This window comes from Budorcas taxicolor, chromosome 9, assembly GCF_023091745.1.
Source record: "Budorcas taxicolor isolate Tak-1 chromosome 9, Takin1.1, whole genome shotgun sequence".
Taxonomy (NCBI): domain Eukaryota; kingdom Metazoa; phylum Chordata; class Mammalia; order Artiodactyla; family Bovidae; genus Budorcas; species Budorcas taxicolor.
The window spans coordinates 30,365,712-30,389,582 of record NC_068918.1 but is presented as its reverse complement, the minus strand read 5'-3'; the positions used below and the strand labels follow the sequence as shown (position 1 = coordinate 30,389,582).

At 45.2% G+C, this 23,871-nt stretch overlaps 1 protein-coding gene across 4 annotated transcripts in view; it reads right to left on the bottom strand.

Moving 5' to 3' along the window:
• FYN (FYN proto-oncogene, Src family tyrosine kinase) overlaps nucleotides 1–23,871 on the bottom strand; it is a 214,668-nt gene that overhangs the window by 48,784 nt on the left and 142,013 nt on the right. For all 4 annotated transcript variants that reach the window (XM_052646076.1, XM_052646078.1, XM_052646079.1 and 1 more), the window contains 2 exons: nucleotides 4,231–4,488; nucleotides 2,319–2,415 (listed from right to left, as the gene is read on the bottom strand). In XM_052646076.1, coding sequence (XP_052502036.1) covers nucleotides 2,319–2,415; nucleotides 4,231–4,477 — 344 coding nt within the window. In that variant the 5' untranslated portion in view covers nucleotides 4,478–4,488. The remainder of the gene's footprint in view (nucleotides 1–2,318; nucleotides 2,416–4,230; nucleotides 4,489–23,871) is intronic.

Genomic DNA, 23,871 nt, shown 5'->3' with positions numbered 1-23,871 from the left:
TGACCCAGCTTAACAAAGGAGGAAGTCACAAATTAGATTTTGGCAACGACTGGCTTTCCAAGTGCCCTGCAAACCGGATGTGTAGATCCATGTGCAGTGTAGGGAAAACCTAAGAGAGTCACTTAAGGTACTTCCTATATTTCTGAATTCTTACCTTTTAGAAGTTATAAATGAATTGAAAAGTTCTAACCAATCCTGGCATTTAGGAAATACTGAATAAAATAGGGAGGGGAAGAAGGGTGGTATTTCAGAATTTGAAATTAGCAGCCTCTGACAAGAAGCATTCATCTGAGCATCGAATTAACAACAAGGAATCAGAAATCAGAAGAGATCAAAGCCAAATGCCCCCTCCCCCACTTCCCCTCAAACCTGTATGTAACTCCAATAGTTCAGTTTCCTGACTTGGGCCTTTCCAGCCCCGAACCTGACGCTGCAGTCAGTATGCCATCCCCACATCTCACCCTTGGCTCTGCCACCTGCTAGCTCCACGTACCTGGGCTACTCTCTAACCTGAGCCTCTGGCTCCTCCTATGTCAAAAGATGACTACGAGACGCACCTCAGTTGCTGTGAAGGGCAAATGAGAACGTCTGCAACTTAGCACATGGCTGGCACCTAAGAGCCCTCAACAAATAGCAGCTGTTCACTAGTTAAAGAAAAATTCCCATGGCTACAGGAGGAGGGCTGGGGGACGGGGTGGGCAGGTAATGTTCTTCTTGATCCCAGTACACGTTACATAGGTATGCTTGGTTTGTGAAAATTCTGCGAAAGGTACACCTTTAAAAAACTGTGGTAAAATACGTATGACATACAAGGTACCACCTGAACTATTTTCCAGTTGAGCGGTGTTATTGTGTAAGCACCACCAGGCACACTTTTGATCTGTGCGCTTGACCATACGTAATTTAAATAAAAAGTTAAAAAAAAAATCCCATCCACCCCCCTGTTAGTGGTGACAAAAAAAAAGTCCTGTAACTAGAGACACAGTGCCTTCTGATGTCTGGAAGAGTCACCGGCCTAATATGGGAGGAATTCCATTCCTGCCCTTGAAAGGTGGTCCGGAGTTGGGGGAGGGGAGGGCTTTACAAGGAGGCAATGTTCAGGGCCTGGGGGAGTTCCTTGCTCCAAGGACTACTCCTCTTTCCTGGGATGTGCAGGGTGAGCAGGGCTGTGGGAGAGCAGAAGTGCCAGGCGTCCGGGCCTTCCACCATCACACAATCCAGTTTGCTCAGCAGGCAGAGGGCAGATTAACTGGACCTTCCTAATGGGCTCTCCGCCCTTATTTTTCCCAGACACTAGGGGGCGCTCATGAAGGAAACTTGAGGAGTAGGGGAGGGGGCCTGACTTAGACACATGGGACATCATTTTCTTTTGAGCCTGAATTTTTCTGGCGGGCCCTGACCTGTGCACCTTGCCTGAACCTAATAGAAACAATATTTAAAAACTGAAGGGAAATCTGACTCATATTTTACTCTCCCTAAAGTGAAAGGGAAGTCGCTCAGTCGTGTCCAACTCTTTGCGACTCCGTGAACTGTGGCCCACCGGGCTCCTCCGTCCTTGGGATTCTCCAGGCAAGAATACTGGAGTGGGTTGCTATTTCCTTCTCCAGGGGAACTTCTCGACCCACGGATCGAACCCAGGTCTCCCGCAATGCGGGCAGACGCTTTAACCTCTGAGCCACCAGGGATGCCCCTAAAGGAAGTATTAAATGGAGGATTTGAAAAATGAGTGATTCTCGCCCTTGCCATTTCCCCATTGCCTGCACAGCGGGCTGTTCCTACTGGCCACATTGAAAAGGCACGCACTGTCGTCATTCTCAAGTGGGCCAAATCGGTTATCCTTTCACCTTACAAAGGTTTTAGTCAGCTGCAAATTTTCATTATGGCAAAATGCCTCTACAGGCTTCACCAATTAGAATATTTAGCAGTTTTGAAAATGGAATGTGTTGCCAGCCTTACATGAGGCCAGGGTGACATGTGAAATTTGAAGAAAATCTCAGGGCAGAGAGAGGGTAATATGGGCAGGCAAGCCCCATGCCAATCATCTGAAACTATAGATTTGTAGAGGGAGACAGCCTTTAAACCAAAACCACTGACTCTGCTTCTACGCTCCCAAAAAGCTCCCTGGACACACAGCACCATAGAATACCACACTGGTTCATCGACTCTTTCCTCAAGTTGAATTGCTAAGAATTAGTGAATTGATGAGCAAGTGCTCTCTTAGCATTTCAGAGATATGGAAAAAGGTGCAGACTGCTAACACTAGAATCACTTCCCGGCCTGAAAGGCATGCCTGCTTTCTTCTCCCGCTCCAAACTTACGAGCTGTTCAATATTTGAAATTTTTCTCCTTTGTGAAAACTCAGGTCATCTTCCGTCCGTGCTTCATAGTCATAAAGGGCCACAAACAGGGTCACTCCTGACAAAAAACAAAATCAAAATGGGGGAGATTATTACACCAGGGGAAATTAATTCCAAGAAATTAAATCTTCACTAAAGCTTCATTCTCAAAATTTACATCTAATCGGCACTGATAACATCAGGCAGTGTTGTAATTAACACGTGAAACCAGAGTCAAGAGCTGAGTTTATGCCTCAGTCTTCGTGAAAGGAAGCATTATTTGAGCTGACTAAAACCCAGGGCTGAAGGACTTCTCTCTGCACACTTGGAATGAGTCTTCAGGAAGAGACATATGTTAATATTATATTACGGCCACAACCAAGGGCAACAAGTAGCAACATTACAGTTCAGATGGGCAGAGCTCTGCAGCACTGACTAAGACACCCTTTACCTGACACACATTTACCCCCATGAGGAGCCACATCAGGCCCGGGAAAAGACTGCAGAGCGCTCGCCTTCTGCCAGCAGGCACGGGGTGTGTGTGCTGGGTGCACCTCTGGTTCGTTCCCCCACCCCCCGGCATCCTCCAGAGACAGACGTCCCTAGACTGCCTAATGATTTCTTTCCTTCAGCCCTCCACTCCAGGTGCCTTCCAGAAAGACTGGAAGGATAAGGCAGTGTACTCAGCCTCCAGGCACCCATGTAAGGCCTGCTCTCAAGGGAAAGCTACATTCACCATAAGGATGAACATAAATATTTTTTTTCTACTGAAAAGAGTGTGAAGTGTTGGCAGCACAGAAGTAGCTAGTTGCCCAAAGCTCTGGGTCAGGTCCCCTGGATATAACTATACTACCCTGTTGGGTGCAGAAGGAAGAGAGGCCTTGGTAGTGCCAATTCCCCACGTAAAAAGTATAGCGGGCTATTTTATAGGACCTCTGCTCCCAGCTGAGCTGAGAACATAAGGATTGATGTATTTTATATATATTTTAAAAACTTTTATAATAAATAAGACAGTTTTGGAACAAGTTATGTCAAATATCTAGTTACCATGGTTCACATACTGGGAGAGGCTTTGGAAGATTAAGGATGCATGAGATATCTTACAAATATTTCAGAAAACATATGTCTGAGAACACACGCCAGATATTTTACAAAGTATTAGCTAAGTCAGCAAATGCACATAGCAGTGAAATACAGCCTAGGGAAAAAAGAAGGAAAAGTTAAAAAAAAAAAAAGGGAAGATCCCTTAAGGATACATAGGATTCAATTTTAAAATACAAAAGAGATGAAAATATTGAGGGCCGATAAACTCTGCCATATAGAAGACAATGGGAGGATTAGAGAGAGAGAATCAGTGAAGACAAATTGCCAAAAAATAATATAGCCAAATGAGCCCACCAGCTGGGAAGTGACAGGCAGGATGGAGGTTAATTAGGAAGTTGAAAGGGCAGGTACTCCCCTGGAAACACTCTGAACTGGGAGTCGTGGGGAAGGAGTGCTTTCATAGCTGGAGAACTCAAAACATCCACGCTCATATCCAGTCCTGAACCTTCTGATTCAAAAGATCTGGGATTGGGGGTGGGGGTGGGGCTCAGGTATCTGTATTTTGAAAAAGCTGCCTAGTTATTCCAAGCCAGCCAGCCAAGGTTGAGAGCCACTGGACTCAAGTGACTCAGAAAGTTGTGCCTCGTTAACCCTCACAGGATCCTCACAGAGCAGCAGCTGGGGGACCCCCGCGCCGCTGTTGCCAGTATCTAGATTTGTCCATCAAGCTTTAGCGATTTTAAGAGCCTTTCATCTGGTAGCAGGGAGCTGGAGAGTGAATGAAAACTTAAACGTCAAAGGAGCACAAATGTTCAACTGCTAGAAGATTTAAGAGCAGCTTCATCCTGACCTGTTCCTCCTCTCGTTCGCAAGGTCCCAGTATGAGACGAAGAGTTCACACCCCCGAAGACGGTGAGTCCTTGGCCCCCGGCCCCGTGGAAGTTGTTGTAGTTCGGGATGGAGGTCACGCCGAAGCTGGGGTAGTGCTGAGGAGTGGGGTCTGTACCATAGCGGTACCCGGAGCTCTGGTTCAGACTGCCATCCCTCTCCTCCGTCAGTTTTGTTGCTTCTTTATCCTTACATTGCACACAGCCCATTATCTAAATTCCTGTTGAAAAGAAACAGAAAGAGGCACGTGAACTTGGGTGCCCCCTAGTGGCTGGGTTGCTTGACTATAAAGGGGAATCTTTTACAAAATTCGCCATGTGGTATTTCAGGCCTAGAGGGCCATGGAAAGCAGAGGCTGGGGTTGACGGCTGGAAGCAATCTCAGTGCCCTTAACTTGACCATCACATTTATTCCTCATATGCTCTGGGCGATGGGGTCAACACAGAGCATGATGTTCACCATGCAGTATCTTCCCTCATGTGAGGTCTGCACCCTTACAATCCTAGTATCAGATGCCTGCCAAAGGCTGTCCAATAATAGAACTTGGTTTTCTCTAATCACCTTAAAAAATAGTGTATGCTCTCAAAAATGAGTCTGTGCAGTATTAGAATAAAACATTAGAATAAAACCCTCCATCACAGCAAAGGAAATCTGAAGAGAATACAGGCGTGTTGGAAAAGCCAGAATATAGCCCTTAAATAGCTCACTGTACTTCTTCATTCATGGGTACTCATTCACAGACACACATTTGGTAAATTTTAAGCAATAAGATAAGTATCAAAATTAAGAAATAATCACTAGATGAAAAAAATGCAGTTGGCAGAAACTAAGAGGGCTGAGTGTATTCGCAGGATGTCAAGATAGCCTACAGTCAGAAAATCATTTAAACAGGCTAATTAACTTTTAAAATTTCCATTAGCTTTTGACATCTTTCAGAAACACTTAAAAGCTCATTCCCACGTTCTAGAATTAGTGGTGAATTAAAACTTGAGTCACTGTCACCCCATCCTCCTTCCAACTAAACCTACGGTGTCGGTGCTGGTCTCAGGAAAGAGCATCAGCCAAGACCCAGGTGTTCTCGTAAGAGTCCTGAAGCTCGTCCGTCACTGGCTCCTCTTTGTTTATTTCTCAGCCCTGTCTCTCACTCTACCATCCAAACATGCCTGACTTCTCAGTGCTTAAGATTCTACTCTTCCCACTCACCGTTTGTCCTTGAAACATGGCTTTGAACCCCTTTGTCCTCTCCTCTCTGGTTTTTTTCTTTGATATGGACCATTTGAAAAAAGTCTTTATTTGTTACAATATTGTTTCTGTTCTATGTTTTGTTTTTTTGGCCACGGAGATGTATGGGATCTTAGCTTCCTGACCAGGGATTGAACCCACACTCCCTGCATTGCAAGGTGAAGTCTTAACCCCTGGACCACCAGGGAAGTAAGTCCCTCCCTCTCCCTCTCCCTCTATGATACACAATATAATCTTCATGTCTCAGTTAAGACACCACTTCCTCTGCAAAGCCTTCTCTGATTCCCCGCCATCCCCCAGGCTGGGGTGCTGCTCTTCCTCAATGCTCATATGGCATCTTGGTTTCTCTCTTTACAGCATCTATTGTGCCATATGAAAACACGGCCTTCCCACTTGTCTCACTGCCCAGTAGATTGTGAGTTCCAGGAAAGCAGGGTCCTGTCCATTTTTGTCATTGCTATATTGCCAGTGGCTGGCACATAGTGGGTGCTCAATAAAGAGCAATTGAATGAGCAGAAATTCTCTAACCCACTGTTTCTCTTTTATCCTTTCTGCCTCAAAGCCAACCCTTCTTCCAGCAACTTTTATCAGCAGTGTGCCCTGTGTTTTAGAATCTACTGGCATGTGTGAGAAGTGAAGAAGATTAAAAAATGGAAGGTGAGTTGGTTAAATGATCCCACTTAGGACTGCAATACCCTGTAATACCCTGTCCAGCTGTTGGCGGGGAGGTAGAAAATGCAACGGATGTTCCTGCCAGAGTTCTGAAAAGTGGCCCATTTGGGAACAAAGAACCAAATAAGAAACACATGACATCACGTGTAATTACATGTATCCACCGGGGAGAGTACAGCTGGTACAGGACCAGAAGGGACATGAGGCGGTGAGGAGCAAGGAAAGAACTAGTATCTCTCTATATCTTGCAAACCAAAATGGGTATGCCACATCAGACACAGAGACTCTGGGCGAGCACTTTTCTGAGCACTGCTTTCATGCCGGCTGGGGTCATGGAAGCAATATCAGACTGTTTAAGGCCCTCTCACATTACATGTTTCAGTAAATACTTATTAAACTGAATGTCAGTTCCTGAGAATGGAAATGTTTGGAAACAAGCCGCCTGCTGCTCGAGCTGAGCTCACCAAATCTGGAACACATTTACGTGTAAATCATTCCAGATTAACTTACAGTGTACTCTGTCCAACATGCTCTCTAACTTATGGTAAACGAATACGATTTTTAACAAGTTTCCAATAGGAAATGCAAAGTATCTCCAAGGCATGATTGGCTGAAGGATTTTCATCATTTGTTGTTGGTGTTATTTCACAAGACTGGTAAATATCTTGCTCACTTCATATTAACCCTTTCATGGTGGAACGTTGCCCTGAGCTTCTACAAAGGCCAATAACACACTGCTTGTCCTAGGTGCTTTTCTCAGGGATGCCACTGATCTGCTGTAGTTGGAGGACGTGTGACCTGAATCACAGAATCACATCATTTAGGCCAGTGGTTCTCAGCTGTGGGTGACTTTGTGGCCCATGACCAAGAGACATGTCTGGCTGCACAACTTGAGGGTAAGGAGGACTGCTGGTATCCAGTGGTGAGAGACCAAGGGTGCTGCAAAGCCTCCTACGGCGAACAGGACAGCCTCTAACAACAAAGAATTACCTGGCTCCAAATGTGAATGCATGAAGCTTGAGAAATCCTGATTTATGAAGAAGACAGAATTTATAGCTATATCTTTGAAACAGTATAAGAGCTGTTTTCCTTATATACATGTGGTTAACACTGCAATCCAGAATGCCTTCCTTAGGAGAACAGGTATGCTGGGGCGAAAAACGCAATTTAAAAAACTGACATAAAGTGCTGTTTTTTCTTGAGAAGTTCATTCCTGTGACAGAGTAAATAATCTAAAACCACTGAGAACTCTCACTACAAACTACTCTTTCAATTCCATCAAAACAAAACCCTACATCAGAAACCTATTGAAAACAGAACCTTACATCTAACCAAATTAAGAAAAAAAATCTTTCAAGAATCTACTGGGACCAGTCTCTCAGAACTATCTAAGGTGCTGCCTCTGGGGCCACAGTCTTCATTTTGCCCCAAATAAAATGTAACTCACAAATATCCAAAAAGAAAAAAATCTACTAAAAAAAGTATTACTACTGTAATAAATGTTTAACAGCTTTTATATAATTTTATGAAACAAAGGGTTGGCTTTGAGGCAGAAAGGATAAAAGAGAAACAGTGGGTTAGAGAATTTCTGCTCATTCAATTGCTCTTTACTGAGCACCCACTATGAGCTAGCCACTGGCAATATAGCAGTGACAAAAATGGAAGGAAACAAATAGTAAGCTCCTTGGAAGCAGCGATTATTCTTCAGTTTTTCTTTCATTACTGCATCCCCAGGGCCCAGAACAGTGCCTGAAACACAGCAGGTACTCAATAAGTTATGTGTTACATGATTAAATGCAGAAACCTGAAACTCAATCAGAATCGTTTTGGAGAAAATTCTCTTTTCTAGAAGGGACAGCTCCGTTACCCCTTCACATGCTTGCAATTTTGCATAAGAAATGTTTCTGCCCGGATCTTGCTTATCCTCTTCACTGCGTTGACAAACATGAAGAAAAGGAAATAAATCAGGAAACGCAGGCTCAAGTCATTAAGAGCTACATTTCAATGAAAATATTTGTATAAGAACTTGTGGTCGTCTTCTTCCCACTTGAGGTGGTCAGACTAACCATTTCCTGATGAAAGGGGTCAGAAGATGCTATGAGTTGTACTGAGTGTGCCTTCAGGCTCCTTGCCATGAAGAAAAGTTCTCAGCATTCAGGTTACAATAAAAACATCCTTATTATGTACAGTTCTGTAGTGTGGCTTTTATGGCCCATGCTGTGCATCCATCGTGAACATACAAAGCACTAATACACTAGCTCAAGACCTGTGCGGCACTGGGAAATGCTGGATAATGCCATTCGAAAGTGGGGCCCCAGGAGTCCTCTGATCAGTAAATCATATGTCATGGCCACTGTCCTCCGCACATCACCAGGCCTAGAAAAACTGATGCACAGCGCTTTGACCAGCAGGATCCTGTACCTGTGGTCAAGGTATTCATTAGAGCTGTGAAGACCCCTATTCTCCAATCCTTCTGCAAACAGACGGGCTCTGCTTCTACTATATAAGTAAAACCTGATTTACTTAAAGTTTCCTTAGTCTTGCAGGTGCTCTCATATGTGCTGTAAGAGCATGAAGCAATGGGCAGAAATCACTAAAGAAGAATTATCCCAGGACTTCCATGCCCCCTTCCTATGAGAGTGATGGATATCATCCATCCATCACATGGGTGGCCTCAGAGTCCTTTTTCACATAGCCCTTGAGTGGTTGACGGAAGCTGACATGAAGGATGGAATCTATCCGCTACTCTGGGCACAGGCTACTTTGGTCTAGCACGAGTCTGGTGGAATGTACATTCCCTTCGCTGATGCCACAGAACCTGGTCTGGTCGGCTAGGTGCACGTTAAACACAGATTCGCCCACATTTCCTCATATGCCAATCAATGAAGCAACACCTGTATGCCCAGGTTACACCACAGCAGGACTTGTAAGATTTCAGGCGTGTGAGCTAAGTACCAGAAAAGGAAAATAGCCACTGGCGGTCTTCTGCAAAAGGCAAATTATTTTCTCTTGAGACACACAAATAGGACAGCAGGAGGAGGAAGGGGAAACTGACAACAATTTCAACAATGTAAGCACTTTGCCTGAGAAACCAACCGAGGTGGGTGTGGAGAAGAGAAGAGCTCTCAGACGTAAGTGCCAGCAAGGCTCTTGACAGCCCAGACTCTGCAGAGTGACAGGAAGAACACACTGGCCTGGGCGCTGATGTGGCATGATTCCTGGGGCTCTCATTCACCATCTCTTCAGCTGCTCTCTGCTCTACCTGGGTGGGTATCACGAGGAAAGTGAAAGAATGGGAAAGGGAACTAAACTAAGAACCTGGAAACCAAACGCAAGTAACTGAGCTGGGGACAGCTGGAAAGGTATTCAAAGCTCAGCTGTACGCTGACTGCACAGCTGCATCGACTTCTCTGGGGAAAAGCAAAAACTGGCAGCTTCACAACCAAACGCCCTTTTCTAGTCAACAGTAATAGTGAGGCAAATGGATAAGATGTGGCAGAGTCACGTGAGAAATGGACTGATTTCAGGACAGAAGACTCATGGCAGGGAACTCTTGATCCTTGCAAGACTGGAAATACCCACAAGAATCAACCTGAGTTACACTTCTGTGTCCTCGATGGGGAAGCTAATCCCCTGAGAGTCTGGGGAAGGCTTTCCTTAGCTTCCCCCATGGAACAGCTGGAAGCAGGACATTCAGAGATAGAGGAGGGCCTCATTGGTAGCAGTGGAAGTTGGGCCACAGTATCTGTCACTCCAGTGTCTCAGTGTTTTCAAATCTTTTACGATATGGCTCTCCTCTCTGTGGGACCCTGGGTCCTGACCCCCTGCGGGCAGTGCAGGCAGGGCTGTCTGATGGGGACAGCCAGGACAGAGGGACCAGGGATGCCTGGGGAGGCTGGAGAGAGATCAGGGCCACACTCAACCCTTTCTGAAGCACAAACACTCCCCGAAGCAGGGAAAAGGTCACAGCTGGGATGGCATTTTAGAGATGTAAATACTTGAGGTCTGAACCACACACAGCACTGGTGCTGGGTCCAGCCAGTGCCTGAAGCCCAGTTATGAAAAATGAACACAAAAGACCATGCCAGTGAGGGAAAATCCTCTTCTTGCTGCCAACTCGAAGGCAGGCGTGAAGTACCTGCCTTGTTGAAAAGGTGTTACAGAACTCCAAGGTGTGCCCAAGATTCCCACCTCCTGTAGATAAGCCCTGGATAGTCCCTGGGACTTGTGGATGATGGAATCATGGCTCCTGTGTTTAGGTTCTCGTATTTTGCACAGTTGATTTTAACTGAAGAGGGATTATCCTAGATAGACCTGACATCATCATGTGAGCCCTTGTAGGGAACTGGCTTTTTTAAATTTTTTTGGAGAAGTAGATTCAAAGTGTGAAAGGCATTTCATGGGAGGGATATTTTCCACTGCTAGCTTTGAAGACAGGAGTTACATGGCCAGGAATATGGGTGGCCTCTAGGAGCTGAGAACAGCCCCCACCTGGCAGATTGCAAAGAAATGGGGACCTCAGTCCTACAACCACAAGGAACTACTGAATTGGGTCAAGAAGCCTAAAAAACCTGGAAATGAATTCTTCCCCATTCAAGATTCCAGATGAGAATGCTATTAGCCAATACACTGATTTCAGCCTTGCAAGCGGAGAGAGCAGCCACATTGTGTCTGGACTTGTGACTCAGAACTGTTAGCTGATAAATGGGCGTTGTTTTAAATCAGGAAGTTTGTCATAATTTGTTACAGGGCAACAGAAAACAAATACTTATTATATTTTGGTGGGATGGGGCATCACAGAGATGAAGGCTCCCAATCTCAGCAGTGATGACCACTATCAAGTGAAGGTGCACAGCAAGCCAGGTGCTGTGCTATGTACTGGAATGTGTCTTCTCACTGAATTTCCATGACAACCCTAAGATGGAGGATTGCTATTTGCTCTCATTGTACAATGGAGGACCAGAGAGGTTTGGGAATTTGTCCACAGCTCAGGCAGGGGTGGGGATGGGATTTGAAGCCAGACAGGCTGACTTCCTGGCCAGCCCATGGAGCCTCTACACTAGTCTTGCCTCCTGCCCCATGGAATCTAGGTCAGTCCACGCAAGGGTGTGGGCACCAGGGTGGGAGGTGTGGAGGGAGAGACCGGTGGAGAAGGTCCCTGACTCCACAGAACCCAACCTCATGTGCATGATAATGGATGCCCTGATTTCACGGACTGGGCCCCGCTCCTCCAGATCCCCAGCCTACCCCACGAGACAGCGGGCTCAGCAAGGGTGCTGGTACCAAGCCAGGTATGGTGAGTCACCAGCTTCCTGGATGTGGTTTGGCATCTTAATGAACGTTTGTGCCAATGACATTAGAGCAGCCCTTAGTTTCCTGATACTTCCTAGACATGGCAGGATATTTATAGATACCAGAAAGGAGTCAGCTTTGGGTTCCTTAGTGTAAAACAGAGCTGTCCCACTGCACTGAAAACATGATGCGCTTTACATTATGTAAACTTTCTGGAACATGTTGACTGCATAAACTGAGCTATACACATGTAACGCTTCCTCCAAGCACAACAATAACAGATTTCTACTCTAGGGAGCCCTCAGAGCAAGAGCTCCCCCACCAAATACAGGGGATAAAATAATACTATGTCTTTGTGGTGAGAAGTGAAAGCAGGAGCATCTGCAAGGCAGAAGCTTGCCACAGGCAACAGCGGCAGAACCAGAGCCTATGGAAAATCAAGTTAAAACTTTGATTCAGAAATAAAAGAGGGGGAGTTGGACTCATCGGATCACTGATGCTCGGCTCTGCAACAATGGCCTTTGGAGGGTGAGGAGGAAGGACCTTGCTCCATACCACAGAGCAAGGGAACTGAACTAATAGAAATCACCCTTAAAATGTCACATTACTTTAAGAAAAAGCCACATTCCTGGCACCTAGAACATCTGCTGGCTTCCTCTTTCTGGCTTGTCCTGTTCAAATGACCCTCAGGCTGCTCAGTTCAGTTCAGTCACTCAGTAGTGTCCGACTCTTTGCAACCCCATGAATCACAACACGCCAGACCTCCCTGTCCATCACCAATTCCTGGAGTTCACTCAGACTCACGTCCATCGAGTCAGTGATGCCATCCAGCCATCTCATCCTCGGTCGTCCCCTTCTCCTCCTGCCCCCAATCCCTCCCAGCATCAGAGTCTTTTCCAATGAGTCAATTCTTTGCATGAGGTGGCCAAAGTACTGGAGTTTCAGCTTTAGCATCATTCCTTCCAAAGAAATCCCAGGGCTGATCTCCTTTAGAATGGACTGGTTGTATCTCCTTGCAGTCCAAGGGACTCTCAAGAGTCTTCTCCAACACTACAGTTCAAAAGCACCAATTCTCCGGTGCTCAGCTTTCTTCACAGTCCAACTCTCACATCCATACATGACCACTGGAAAAACTATAGCCTTGACTAGATGGACCTTTGTTGGCAGATTAATGTCTCTGCTTTTGAATATGCTATCTAGGTTGGTCATAACTTTTCTTCCAAGGAGTAAGTGTCTTTTAATTTCATGGCTGCAGTCACCATCTGCAGTGATTTTGGAGCCCCCCAAAATAAAGTCTGACACTGTTTCCACTGTTTCCCCATCTATTTCCCATGAAGTGATGGGACCAGATGCCAGGATCTTTGTTTTCTGAATGTTGAGCTTTAAGCAAACTTTTTCACTCTCCTCTTTCACTTTCATCAAGAGGCTTTTTAGTTCCTCTTCACTTTCTGCCATAAGGGTGGTGTCATCTGTATATCTGAGGTTATTGATATTTCTCCCGGCAATCTGGATTCCAGCTTGTGCTTCTTTGAGCCCAGCGTTTCTCATGATGCACTCTGCATAGAAGTTAAATAAGCAGGGTGACAATATACAGCCTTGACGTACTCCTTTTCCTATTTGGAACCAGTCTGTTGGTCCATGTCCAGTTCTAACTGTTGCTTCCTAACCTGCATATAGGTTTCTCAAGAGGCAGGTCAGGTGGTCTGGTATGCCCATCTCTTTCAGATTTTTCCACAGTTTATTGTGATCCACACAGTCAAAGGCTTTGGCATAGTCAATAAAGCAGAAATGGATGTTTTTCTGGAATTCTCTTGCTTTTTCCATGATCCAGCGGATGTTAGCAGTTTGATCTCTGGTTCCTCTGCCTTGTCTAAAACCAGCTTGAACATCTGGAAGTTCATGGTTCATGTATTGCTGAAGCCTGGCTTGGAGAATTTTGAGCATTACTTTACTAGATTGTGAGATGAGTGCAATTGTGTGGTAGTTTGAGCATTCTTTGGCATTGCCTTTCTTTGGGATTAGAATGAAATCTGACCTTTTCCAGTCCTGTGGCCACTGCTGAGTCTTCCAAATTTGCTGGCATATTGAGTGCAGCACTTTCACAGCATCATCTTTCAGGATTTGAAATAGCTCAGCTGGAATTCCATCACCTCCACTAGCTTTGTTTGTAGTGATGCTTTCTAAGGCCCACTTGACTTCACATTCCAGGATGTCTGGCTCTGGGTGAATGATCACACCATCATGATTATCTTGGTTGTGAAGATCTTTTTTATACAGTTCTTCTGTGTATTCTTGCCACCTCTTCTTAATATCTTCTGCTTCTGTGAGGTCCATACCATTTCTGTCCTTTATTGAGCCCATCTTTGCATGAAATGTTCCCTTGGTATCTCTAATTTTCTTGAAGAGATCTCTAGTCTTTCCCATTCTGTTGTTTTCGTCTATTTCTTTGCATTGATTGCTGAGGAAGGCTTTCTTATCTCTTCTTGCTATTCTTGGGAACTCTGCATTTAGATGCTTATATCTTTCCTTTTCTCCTTTGCTTTTCACTTCTTTTCACAGCTATTTGTAAGACCTCCCCAGACAGCCGTTTTGCTTTTTTGCATTTCTTTTCCATGGGGATGGTCTTGATCCCTGTCTCCTGGACAATGTCACAAACCTCAGTTCATAGTTCATCAGGCACTCTATCTATCAGATGTAGGCCCTTAAATCTATTTCTCACTTCCACTGTATAATCATAAGGGATTTGATTTAGGTCATACCTGAATGGTCTAGTGGTTTTCCCTACTTTCTTCAATTTAAGTCTGAATTTGGCAATAAAAAGTTCATGATCTGAGCCACAGTCAGCTCCCGGTCTTGTTTTTGTTGACTGTATAGAGCTTCTCCATCTTTGGCTGCAAAGAATATAATCAATCTGATTTCGGTGTTGACCATCTGGTGATGTCCATGTGTAGAGTCTTCTCTTGTGTTGTTGGAAGAGGGTGTTTGCTATGACCAGTGCATTTTCTTGGCAAAACTCTCTTAGCCTTTGCTCTGCTTCATTCCGTATTCCAAGGCCAAATTTGCCTGTTACTCCCGGTGTTTCTTGACTTCCTACTTTTGCATTCCAGTCCCCTATAATGAAAAGGACATCTTTTTTGGGTGTTAGTTCTAAAAGGTCTTGTAGGTCTTCATAGAACCATTCAACTTCTTCAGCGTTACTGGTTGGGGCATATCCTTGGATTACTGTGATATTGAATGGTTTGCCTTGGAGACGAACAGAGATCATTCTGTCATTTTTGAGACTGCATCCAAGTACTGCATTTCAGACTCTTTTGTTGACCATGATGGCTACTCCATTTCTTCTGAGGGATTCCTGCCACAGTAGTAGATATAATGATCATCTGAGTTAAATTCACCCATTCCAGTCTATTTTAGTTCGCTTATTCCTAGAATGTGGATGTTCACTCTTGCCATCTCCTTTTGACCACTTCCAATTTGCCTTGATTCATGGACCTGACAGTCCAGGTTCCTATGCAATATTGCTCTTTACAGCATCGGACCTTGCTTCTATCACCAGTCACATCCACAGCTGGGTGTTGTTTTTATTTTGGCTCCATCCCTTCATTCTTTCTGGAGTTATTTCTCCACTGATCTCCAGTAGCATATTGGGCACCTAGTGACCTGGGGAGTTCCTCTTTCAGTGTCCTATGATTTTGCCTTTTCATACTGTTCATGGGGTTCTCAAGGCAAGAATACTGAAGTGGCTTGCCATTCCCTTCTCCAGTGGACCACCTTCTGTCAGGCCTCTCCACCATGACCTGCCCGTCTTGGGTGGCCCCACAGGCACGGCTTGGTTTCATTGAGTTAGACAAGGCTGTGGTCCTAGTGTGACTAGATTGACTAGTTTTCTGTGAGTATGGTTTCAGTGTGTCTGCCCTCTGATGCCCTCTTGCAACACCTACTGTCTTACTTGGGTTTAGCTTATACCCTGGCAGCACATTCTCTTTCCCTCTGTGCAACCTTCCATTCCCTGATGCCCAGGGACCCACAAGCACTTAATAAAAAGAAATGGAAGGTTTAGACCCCAATGGTGAGATTTAACACTGCAGTCAACTAACTGCTGGAACCATTCCCAAACCCAAATGGACAAATGAGGTTTTAATAGCAAACCATGGAAAAGCTCCAAAAGGAGTAGAGAACACTTTCTTCTTACATCCACTTCACTTTTGGATGTCAAGGTTAAGACAAGAGTGAATGGTGATAAAAATAAAGGTAGATTTAAACTGTCTATGCCAAACAAAGGGTCCAGAAAGAAATAGGGCACTGATTGCTCTTCAGACCTCCCTCCATCACTTCTTGGACTATGGAAAAATTCCTTGTGGTTAGCACTTTAAAACTTTGTCTTATTTTTATTGAGATATAATTCATATGCCATAAAATCACCCTCTTGAAGTATACAGTTTAGTGGTTTTTAATATCTTTGCAAAGGAACCATTACCACTATCTAATTCCAACATTTTCATCACCCCCAAAAGAAACGTGTACCCATTAAGCAATTATTTCCCATCCCGTTCTCAGCCTCGCCCTTGGCAACCACCAATCTACTTCATGTCTCTACGGATTTGCCTCTTCTGCACAATTTGTGGCTTTTTCTGACTGGCTACTTGGCATAACATTCATAGATGACTTAGTACTTCCTTCCTTTTTATGGCTGGAAAGTACTCTATTGTATGGACATATCACTTGTTTATTGATCATCAGCCGATAGACCTGTGGGGTGTTCCCACTCTTGGCTATCATGAATAATGCTGCTGTACACATTCATGAACAAGCTTTTGTGTGGACACGTGCTTTTGATTCTCTAGGGTTAACATTTAAGGAATCCATGCAGAGAAGAAAACTCTAAGATTAGGTAAATAGGAAAGCATGTGAGCTGGCAATTCAAAGAGAGTAAAAAACAACCTTAAAATATATTTCCCTTCAGTGGTAACACAATTTAGATTGGTGAGTTACTTTCACCTCTAAGTTCATGAAATTTTAAGAAGATGTTTGTCTAATAGTGATGACTATTTTCATACACTGTGGACAGAAGACCAGGAGTTAGCATGTAACTTTTTGTAAACCAACAGGGCAATATTATTAAAAAACAAAACAAAACAAAACTTAAAAATGGGTCTTCTCTTTAACCTCTGAATCTGTGCTAGAGAGATGCTTTTTTAAAAAAATGACACATGAAGAGATCCTATGAGGTGTTACTTATAATTTAAAACATTTTAAAGTGTGCAAATTATTTAATAGGAAGACAATAGCTAAGTATATTGTAAGGCCATAATGTAAAGTTAAACAGAAGTTAAAACTTATGCTTAAAGAAAATTATCACTAACATGGAAAAAAACGCTCCTGCTATAATAAGAAGGGTCACATGATTGCAAGTAGGTAACAAACGCCTAGAGAAATCTTTGGAAGGAAAGATACCAAGATGCTTGCTGGTTGTGTGCAGGGAATAACGTCATGGGCAATATTCTTTCTTCTTGGTTTCTTTGTTTCTCAGATTTTCTATACTGAGAATCCACCATTTAAAAAAATGAGAATAAATCATCTCGACTTGTTAATAAGAAAGGTCCTTTTACTCTCATCAATTACTGACTTAATTTGTGTATAAGTGGATAACAACTATAAAATGATGATGTATGCATTGTGAACTGAAAAATTAAGAGAGGGAGAGACAGTGATTGATTCCCAAGGCTACTAAGAGGCAACCGCTCCTTCCAGAAGTTGTCAAGATAAAAGATACCAAAGGACAGAGAGACTTCTGAGTGTGTGTTCATCACACCTGTGCTGGGAAGTGGGCAGTGAGGGAGCAGAACTGAGAGTGGGTGGCAAATGGACATAGAGCCCCCAGAGAAATCTAATCAGGGGCACAGATTAAGCAAAGCTGTGATACACAGTCGACACAGACGACCATGGAGACGGCGAGTGGCAGAATCTGGGCTGACAGAACCAGGAGTGGAGTGGCTGGCTGAGTGGGCTCCTGAGAGTCTCTAGGTCCCAAGTTCCTAGGTGGCTGGGGAAACCCAGTAAACTCAGGAACTTGAGTCACCCTGGAAACCCAACCCAGGGGCTCTGGTTATGGAGGATCTGTAGGACCTCTCTGTGAGCACAGGCCTGAAGACCCCACATGGGCACGGATCCAAGAGGGTGGAGGATGAAGCAAAGTACTGCTGTTCTTGGGATGCTTGTTACAGGCAAAGGGACTTGCTCGGGGCACCAGACAGAAAAGTTTCGAATTTTGCTCTCACTTGTCCTCTTGTTGCTTTCACCCTTTCCTGTTGGGATGTTCAGCCTTCTGAGACCTTGACTTTTGAGCCACAAGCCCTGGAATCTGGGGCAATCCAAGCAGCGCATGGAACAATAACCAACAGAGGTTTATTTGACCTAAAGTTTTTCAGAAACATAAAAGTTCCAACAGAGATGTTTCTTCCTAATGTAAATCTTCGGGGTCAAGCCTCTTTCCACTCTCCTTGGCCCTGTTATTGAAAAACAATCACAGGAAAACAAAAATAAAAACAAAAATGTAGGCTTCTATTTGTGAATCAGCAAAGAGAAACAGGAAAGTCAGTGTCACATCTGGGCCATGGTGGCAGACACTGGCGTTTTGGGCTGAACTGGCCGAGGGCCCGAGGGTCAGGCTGTCACCTGGCAGAGCCACAAGAAAACACACTAGCACAAAGCAGCTGCTTGAACAGGCGTCATCAACGTCCCCTCCCTGCCAACCCGAGAATGAAAGCCGAGGGGGTTCACTCTCCAAGGCTGGACAAAAACTAGCTCTGCCAATCTTTCCAGGGGCTATAGAGGTTCCTTGCCAGATGATTCTGCAAATGGGGCCTCCTCCTTTCAAAAAACAGTGACTTCTTTTTCTCCTTTAATTCACCAGTTCCAGCCAGGAAGATCCATTCCTTTAAAGAAACAGAATGGACTCTGAACAAGCATATTTCACTTCTTTTTTGCCCTTAAGTGCGTGTCTGTGTTGAACGCAACTTCCCTTTCCACTGATTATGTATTTGGTTTATGAAGTCAGAGCCCGTCAAAACCTCCTTCCCTGAGAATCTGGTGGTGGGGCTGTTTGCACTGTTTCTGGAACTGAGGCTGAGGGCTTTTCTTTGAAGAAGGACATGAAGCCTGGTCCCTCCTCCCCTGGATCTTTATGTTGGCACTTTCTCAAGTTGCAAGGAATCAGCAACACCAGCAGCCGTAACTTTTGCATCCCCTGCAGCGGTTTAGAATTTCAAAGCTTCTTGGCAGCTGTTTTGGCGTGAATGCTGATAAACTGGCTATCAGAAAACAGACCCCTAATTCCATGGCCTCCACTGGGACAGGGAACAACTGTGAGGGTGGCGATGGGAACAAAGAGAGCATAGAGGCCAGCTGCCTCTGGGCAGCCTCCTCCTGCCATCTCCTCGCCTAAAGGAAACGAGAACAGTCACTGCCTTCCCCTTGAGTTTAATTTTCTCACCCTTAGTGAGCCCAAGGAGCTTGGTTATGTGGCACCTGCTTCAGTGACGCTTTCTCAAGAGCTCACACTCATGAACACAAAGTTGAATGCCAACATAGACACAAGGAAATAAGAGGAGGGAGATAATAAGCAGGAGGAAGAGAACATGGAACCCAAGGAAAGCAATCAGTGATGCTTTCCCCAGGAGCCATTAAACTAGGACTTGGGATGACAAACTGGCCATGTTGTGCGGAAGGAACTTGGGTTATGTGGGCTGGACTACTCGTTGATGATCTACTTGGCAGGCGAGATCCAGTCAGATTTATGTTAGCAAATCCAAAAGAGGGAAGACTTAGTTTACATACCACCATACATTTTATGGTAAAAGCAATTCAATATTGACTTTTCACTTGGCATATATATAAGGCAGAATTTTTTTTTTCCCCCAGAGTGTTGTCTTGTGGAGTTACTGAATCTGAGATTATTTCCTTAAAGACAGCACAGCTGTTTATCTTGCCTTTTTCCAAGAGCTTGCAGGATTCTGGTATCAGATATGGTTGCCCTGGGCCTGAAGGGTCAGGGGTCCAAATCCACATCACTGAAAATAAAGGAGTAGTGGGTGGATGAAAGCTGGTGAGGGAGAGCTGTCCCACCAAATCCACCCCGCTTCTTCCACAGTAACAGAATTTTGGCTAGGTATGTGGCTCGACAGCTAGAGACCACATTTTCAGACTCCCTTGCAGCTACGGTGTGGCCCTGTCACTTAATTCTGGACAACTGGTTGAGAGTGGGTGTGATATACTCAACTCTTGCATTCCTCAAGAGAGAGTGGGCTGCCCTCCATTCTCTTTCCCACTTCCCGTGGGCTGGAACGTGAATGTGGTGCTGGTAAACCGGCATTAACCAGGCAGAGGATGGCAGCCCACCAGGAAAGAGCAGAGCAGCACAGCAGAAGGAGCCTGGGCCCGGATGGCCTTGTGGAACTCAGCTTTACCACCCAAAGCTCTGATCTCTGACTGTAACACGAGAGGCAGGAACCTATCCTGTGTGAGCCACTCATTTTCTGGGGGGAGTGAAGTGGGGTCTCTTTGCTATAACAGATAGCCTGTATCCCAGCACAAGGAGGAAGTAAAGCTAACACAGAGGTCAAGGGGGCGGGGCTCTGCTGGCCATGTGATTGCTTTTCCCTCAGACTCTGGAACTAATAAGAGCTTCTAACCTCCTTTGACACTGACAGTTAAACTTGGATTAAGGTGGGTTAGTAGAATAAAAGCATAATGAATTGTAACAGTAGCTACCGTTTACAAAGAACTTATTTTCTGCTTGGTACTTCACATGTGGCATTTCATTCAATCTGCAGAGCAGGGTATTATATTGTTTAGAAACCTTTGTTGTTTAGTTGCTAAGTCATGTCTTTACTCTGTAGTGACCCCATGGGCTTAAGCCCACCAGGATCCTCTGTCCATGGGATTTCCCAGGCAAGAATAATAGGGTGGGTTGCCATGCCCTCCTCCAGCAGATCTTCCTGACCCAGGGATCAAACTTGCATCTCTTGCTTGACAGGCAGATTCTTTACCACTGAACCACCAGGGACCTTGGGCTCACAGAATTTAAGTAACTTGTCCGGAGTCACCCCAGTCAGTAGGCCTGGACCTGACTATCCCATTCTGCCTTTTGAGAAGAATGTTCTGTTCCTTATTAGAAGACAGATTTAATGATGTGAAAGTTTTAGTGATGTGATAGGAACTGGGCATTGCTATGGCTTACAGGTTTTATTTTTTACACTATGGCTTACAGTGTTCTTTTCTTGAAGTGATCTAGTTTAGGGCTAGATTCCAAGTTTCTAGGACATCTTGGTCCCAGGCACCTGGTTTAGAGAAGGTCTGGAAGTAGTGGCATAGCCTTAACAAGGCTGCTGAGCAGCCAAGTGGTATGGAGTATGTCACTCCAACCCTGTGCAGCCCGGTTTCCTCAGCAATCAAGCAGTAGTCTTTGACAAGCAGCTTTCAGGGTTCATTCCAAGCCTCACATTCCTGAAGGGGCCCAAAGCCCTTCTGCACATATTCAGACAGAACTGAGTCCCCAGACAGCTCTCCACTCTCCTCAGCCCTAGGCTGAATCTTGTCAATCATGGGGACTCATAGAGGGACCTTGATATGTGGTCAGGTTTGGCTTTGAATGCTCAGATGTCCTCCGCCACGGCCAGAGCTTGTATCATGAATATTATGCGAGTTTTACTAATGTAATGGGAGCCGGGCATTGCTATGTTCTACAGTTTTTTATTTTTTTTACACTCTGGCTTAAAGTACTCTTTCTTACTGTGGTTTGCAGAAGAATTGACTAGGTCTTCCACTTCTCTCTGTGGCTAAAATGAAGAGTAACTTATGACCTGGCTCAACCAGCACAGGCATTTATAACCTGCTTTGGTCTCCCTCGCCACACCTCCTCTCCATTCCTCTCCTGCTCTACCCTAGGGTTGCTAGGTACAGCTGTTCTCCTCCCAAACTGCTAGAGATGAGGAAGTTAAGAAGGCAACAAAAATAAGAACAAAGCTCCCATCCTCCTAAACAAAAATTACTCGGAAATCACCATAGTAACAAATCACCAGTTTCCAACTGTCTCAAGTCCCTTGCATTCTTGTCGCTTTGCACACATCCTTTTATCTACACTCAGCCCTACCTCCAGCCTTTGTTCAGCAGACACATTCTGATTCTCTCTACATGACAGGAGCTGTGCAAGGACCTGTGGATATAAAGTCAAGTATACAAGGCCCCGCCTTCGAGGCACTTGTATATACTTAGGAGGGAGATAAGCCACTGAGTCAATGGACTCAGGTTGGGGAATGAGTGCAGAGGGAGCCCCAAATCACCCAGGTTGGCAGCTGTGACGGTGGCTTCCTGGACGTGGCCCAGGTGAGGAGGGGGTGGGCTGCTCATGGAGAGCAGAGGTGTGCTATGGCACAGTTCCAAGGGGCTAACTCGACTTGGTCCCGTACTTACAGAGCACGGAAACATGTGCTGGGCAGCTGGGCATATTGTGAGGCTCTGGGCTACAGAGGGAAGGTACCTCCTGCTAAAAAAAAGCTTACAGTTTAATGGAAAGGATGTGTGCAGCTCAGAAGGTGGCTGGAAATGAAGCCAGATCATAAACAACTCCCTGTCTGCTCTACGGCGTGTTCACTATGGTGCCCGAGGCATTGCTACGTGCAGTAAGCAAATTATCTCATTTGATCCATCAACAGCCTGTGAACTGGGAATTATCATCATTGGCACTGTTTTACAGATGCAGGAATAAGTATAGGAATGTCAAGCTACTTGCCCAAGGACTCATAGCTCAATTGACTTCGATTTTAACTCACACCTGACTGAATCTAAGATACATACCCCTAGCCATGTGCTAGCAGGCTAAAGCATTTGTTCATTATCCAGCTGATACCCATCCAGTAGTTAGCAGGAGTGAAACTGGGTCTTGATAGACAGAGTGAAATGGGGAAGAGAAAAGAGCAGTGCAGGCGAACCAGAAAGCCAGACCACAGTGGGAAGGGACTGTACACGGGGAATGACGAGGCATCTGAGTATGACATTTGACTTTCTCAGCTGGACAAATAACTCTATCCATTCTAGCTACCTGCCTATGCATAATTCATACCTCATAAATCGTCTCCAACTGTAGCAAAGCTGTAGCTTTTGTTGCATGTGAGAATAAAGACCTGAATGCATACTGCAGCAGAGGCAATTTCTATGGGACTGTGTAAGTTACATTTTTCTGAGAGCCCTGTCATAGAAAGAATCCCAAGATCTCTAGGGGCTGGTAGGAGTGGGAGATGGAAAACAGACAAAAGAGACACACATCTGCAGTGCAGGACATCTGAAGAAAGACAACAACTGCCCACGAAATAAGGGGATGATACAGCTAATATCCAACAATGCCTTCCAACATCCACAAGAGAAGCCTGAATGAGGTGCTAAGGTTACCGGTGCAGGGCAGTGTAAAGTAAAGAGGGGAACACCAAAGCCTCCGATTCTGCAGAGTTTACTCCATCAGGTCAAACATGATCATTTTCATCAGGATGTAGAAGCAGCAGTTCTATCTCAGTTTTGCATATTTGTACTGTGAACAAATTCTTTGGGCCAGTGTCAGAAGACGGCCCATGTTTTAGCTACGACAGCCCTGGTTACATCTAGAGGCTCACCACGGTCAGAGGATGAAAACTCCTGCTCATCCACCAGTGATCGTCACCCACTGGCAGCTGTGAGCTGTGGTGAATTGTCCTGGCACCAAGCAGGACTGGCCTGTCCCCAGCGTTCACGCCGAGCCCCTGGGGAGCTGCCTTACAGACTCCAGGTAACGATGACCCTGAGTGTGGTTTCACACTCAGTCCCAGTTCTGGTTCAACGCAACTCAGATGGACTCAGCGAGTCACAATGGTACGTGCTTGGAGTGAGCCCAGGCAACAGCTGTGCGTAATGCTTTTCGACAAAGACTGACCCAACATGCTGATTAGCAAAAGCAGCCCACGTGAAAAAAGACTAGTCCTGGGTATAAGCAGCCTAGGCAAGCACGCACGCTAAGTTGCTTCAGTAGTGTCCAAACTCTTCATGATCCTATGGACTGTAGCCCACAGGCTCCTCTGTCCATGGGATTCTCAGACAAGAATACTGGAGTGGGCTGCCATTCCCTTCTCCAGGGGATCTTTCTGACCCAGGAATCGAGCCCGCATCTCTTACGTCTCCTGCGTTGTTAGGTGGGTTCTTTACCACTAGCACCACCTGGGAAGCCCCATAAGAGGCCTATACCCCCTGGGTATTCTCTGTTCCATCAAGTTTCATCTTTAATTTGGACATCCATTACCTGAATGCCCTCTCCTCTATATCCCACCCCATTTCCTAACCATCCTGCTTCTCTTCTAAGATTTGCATTTTCTAT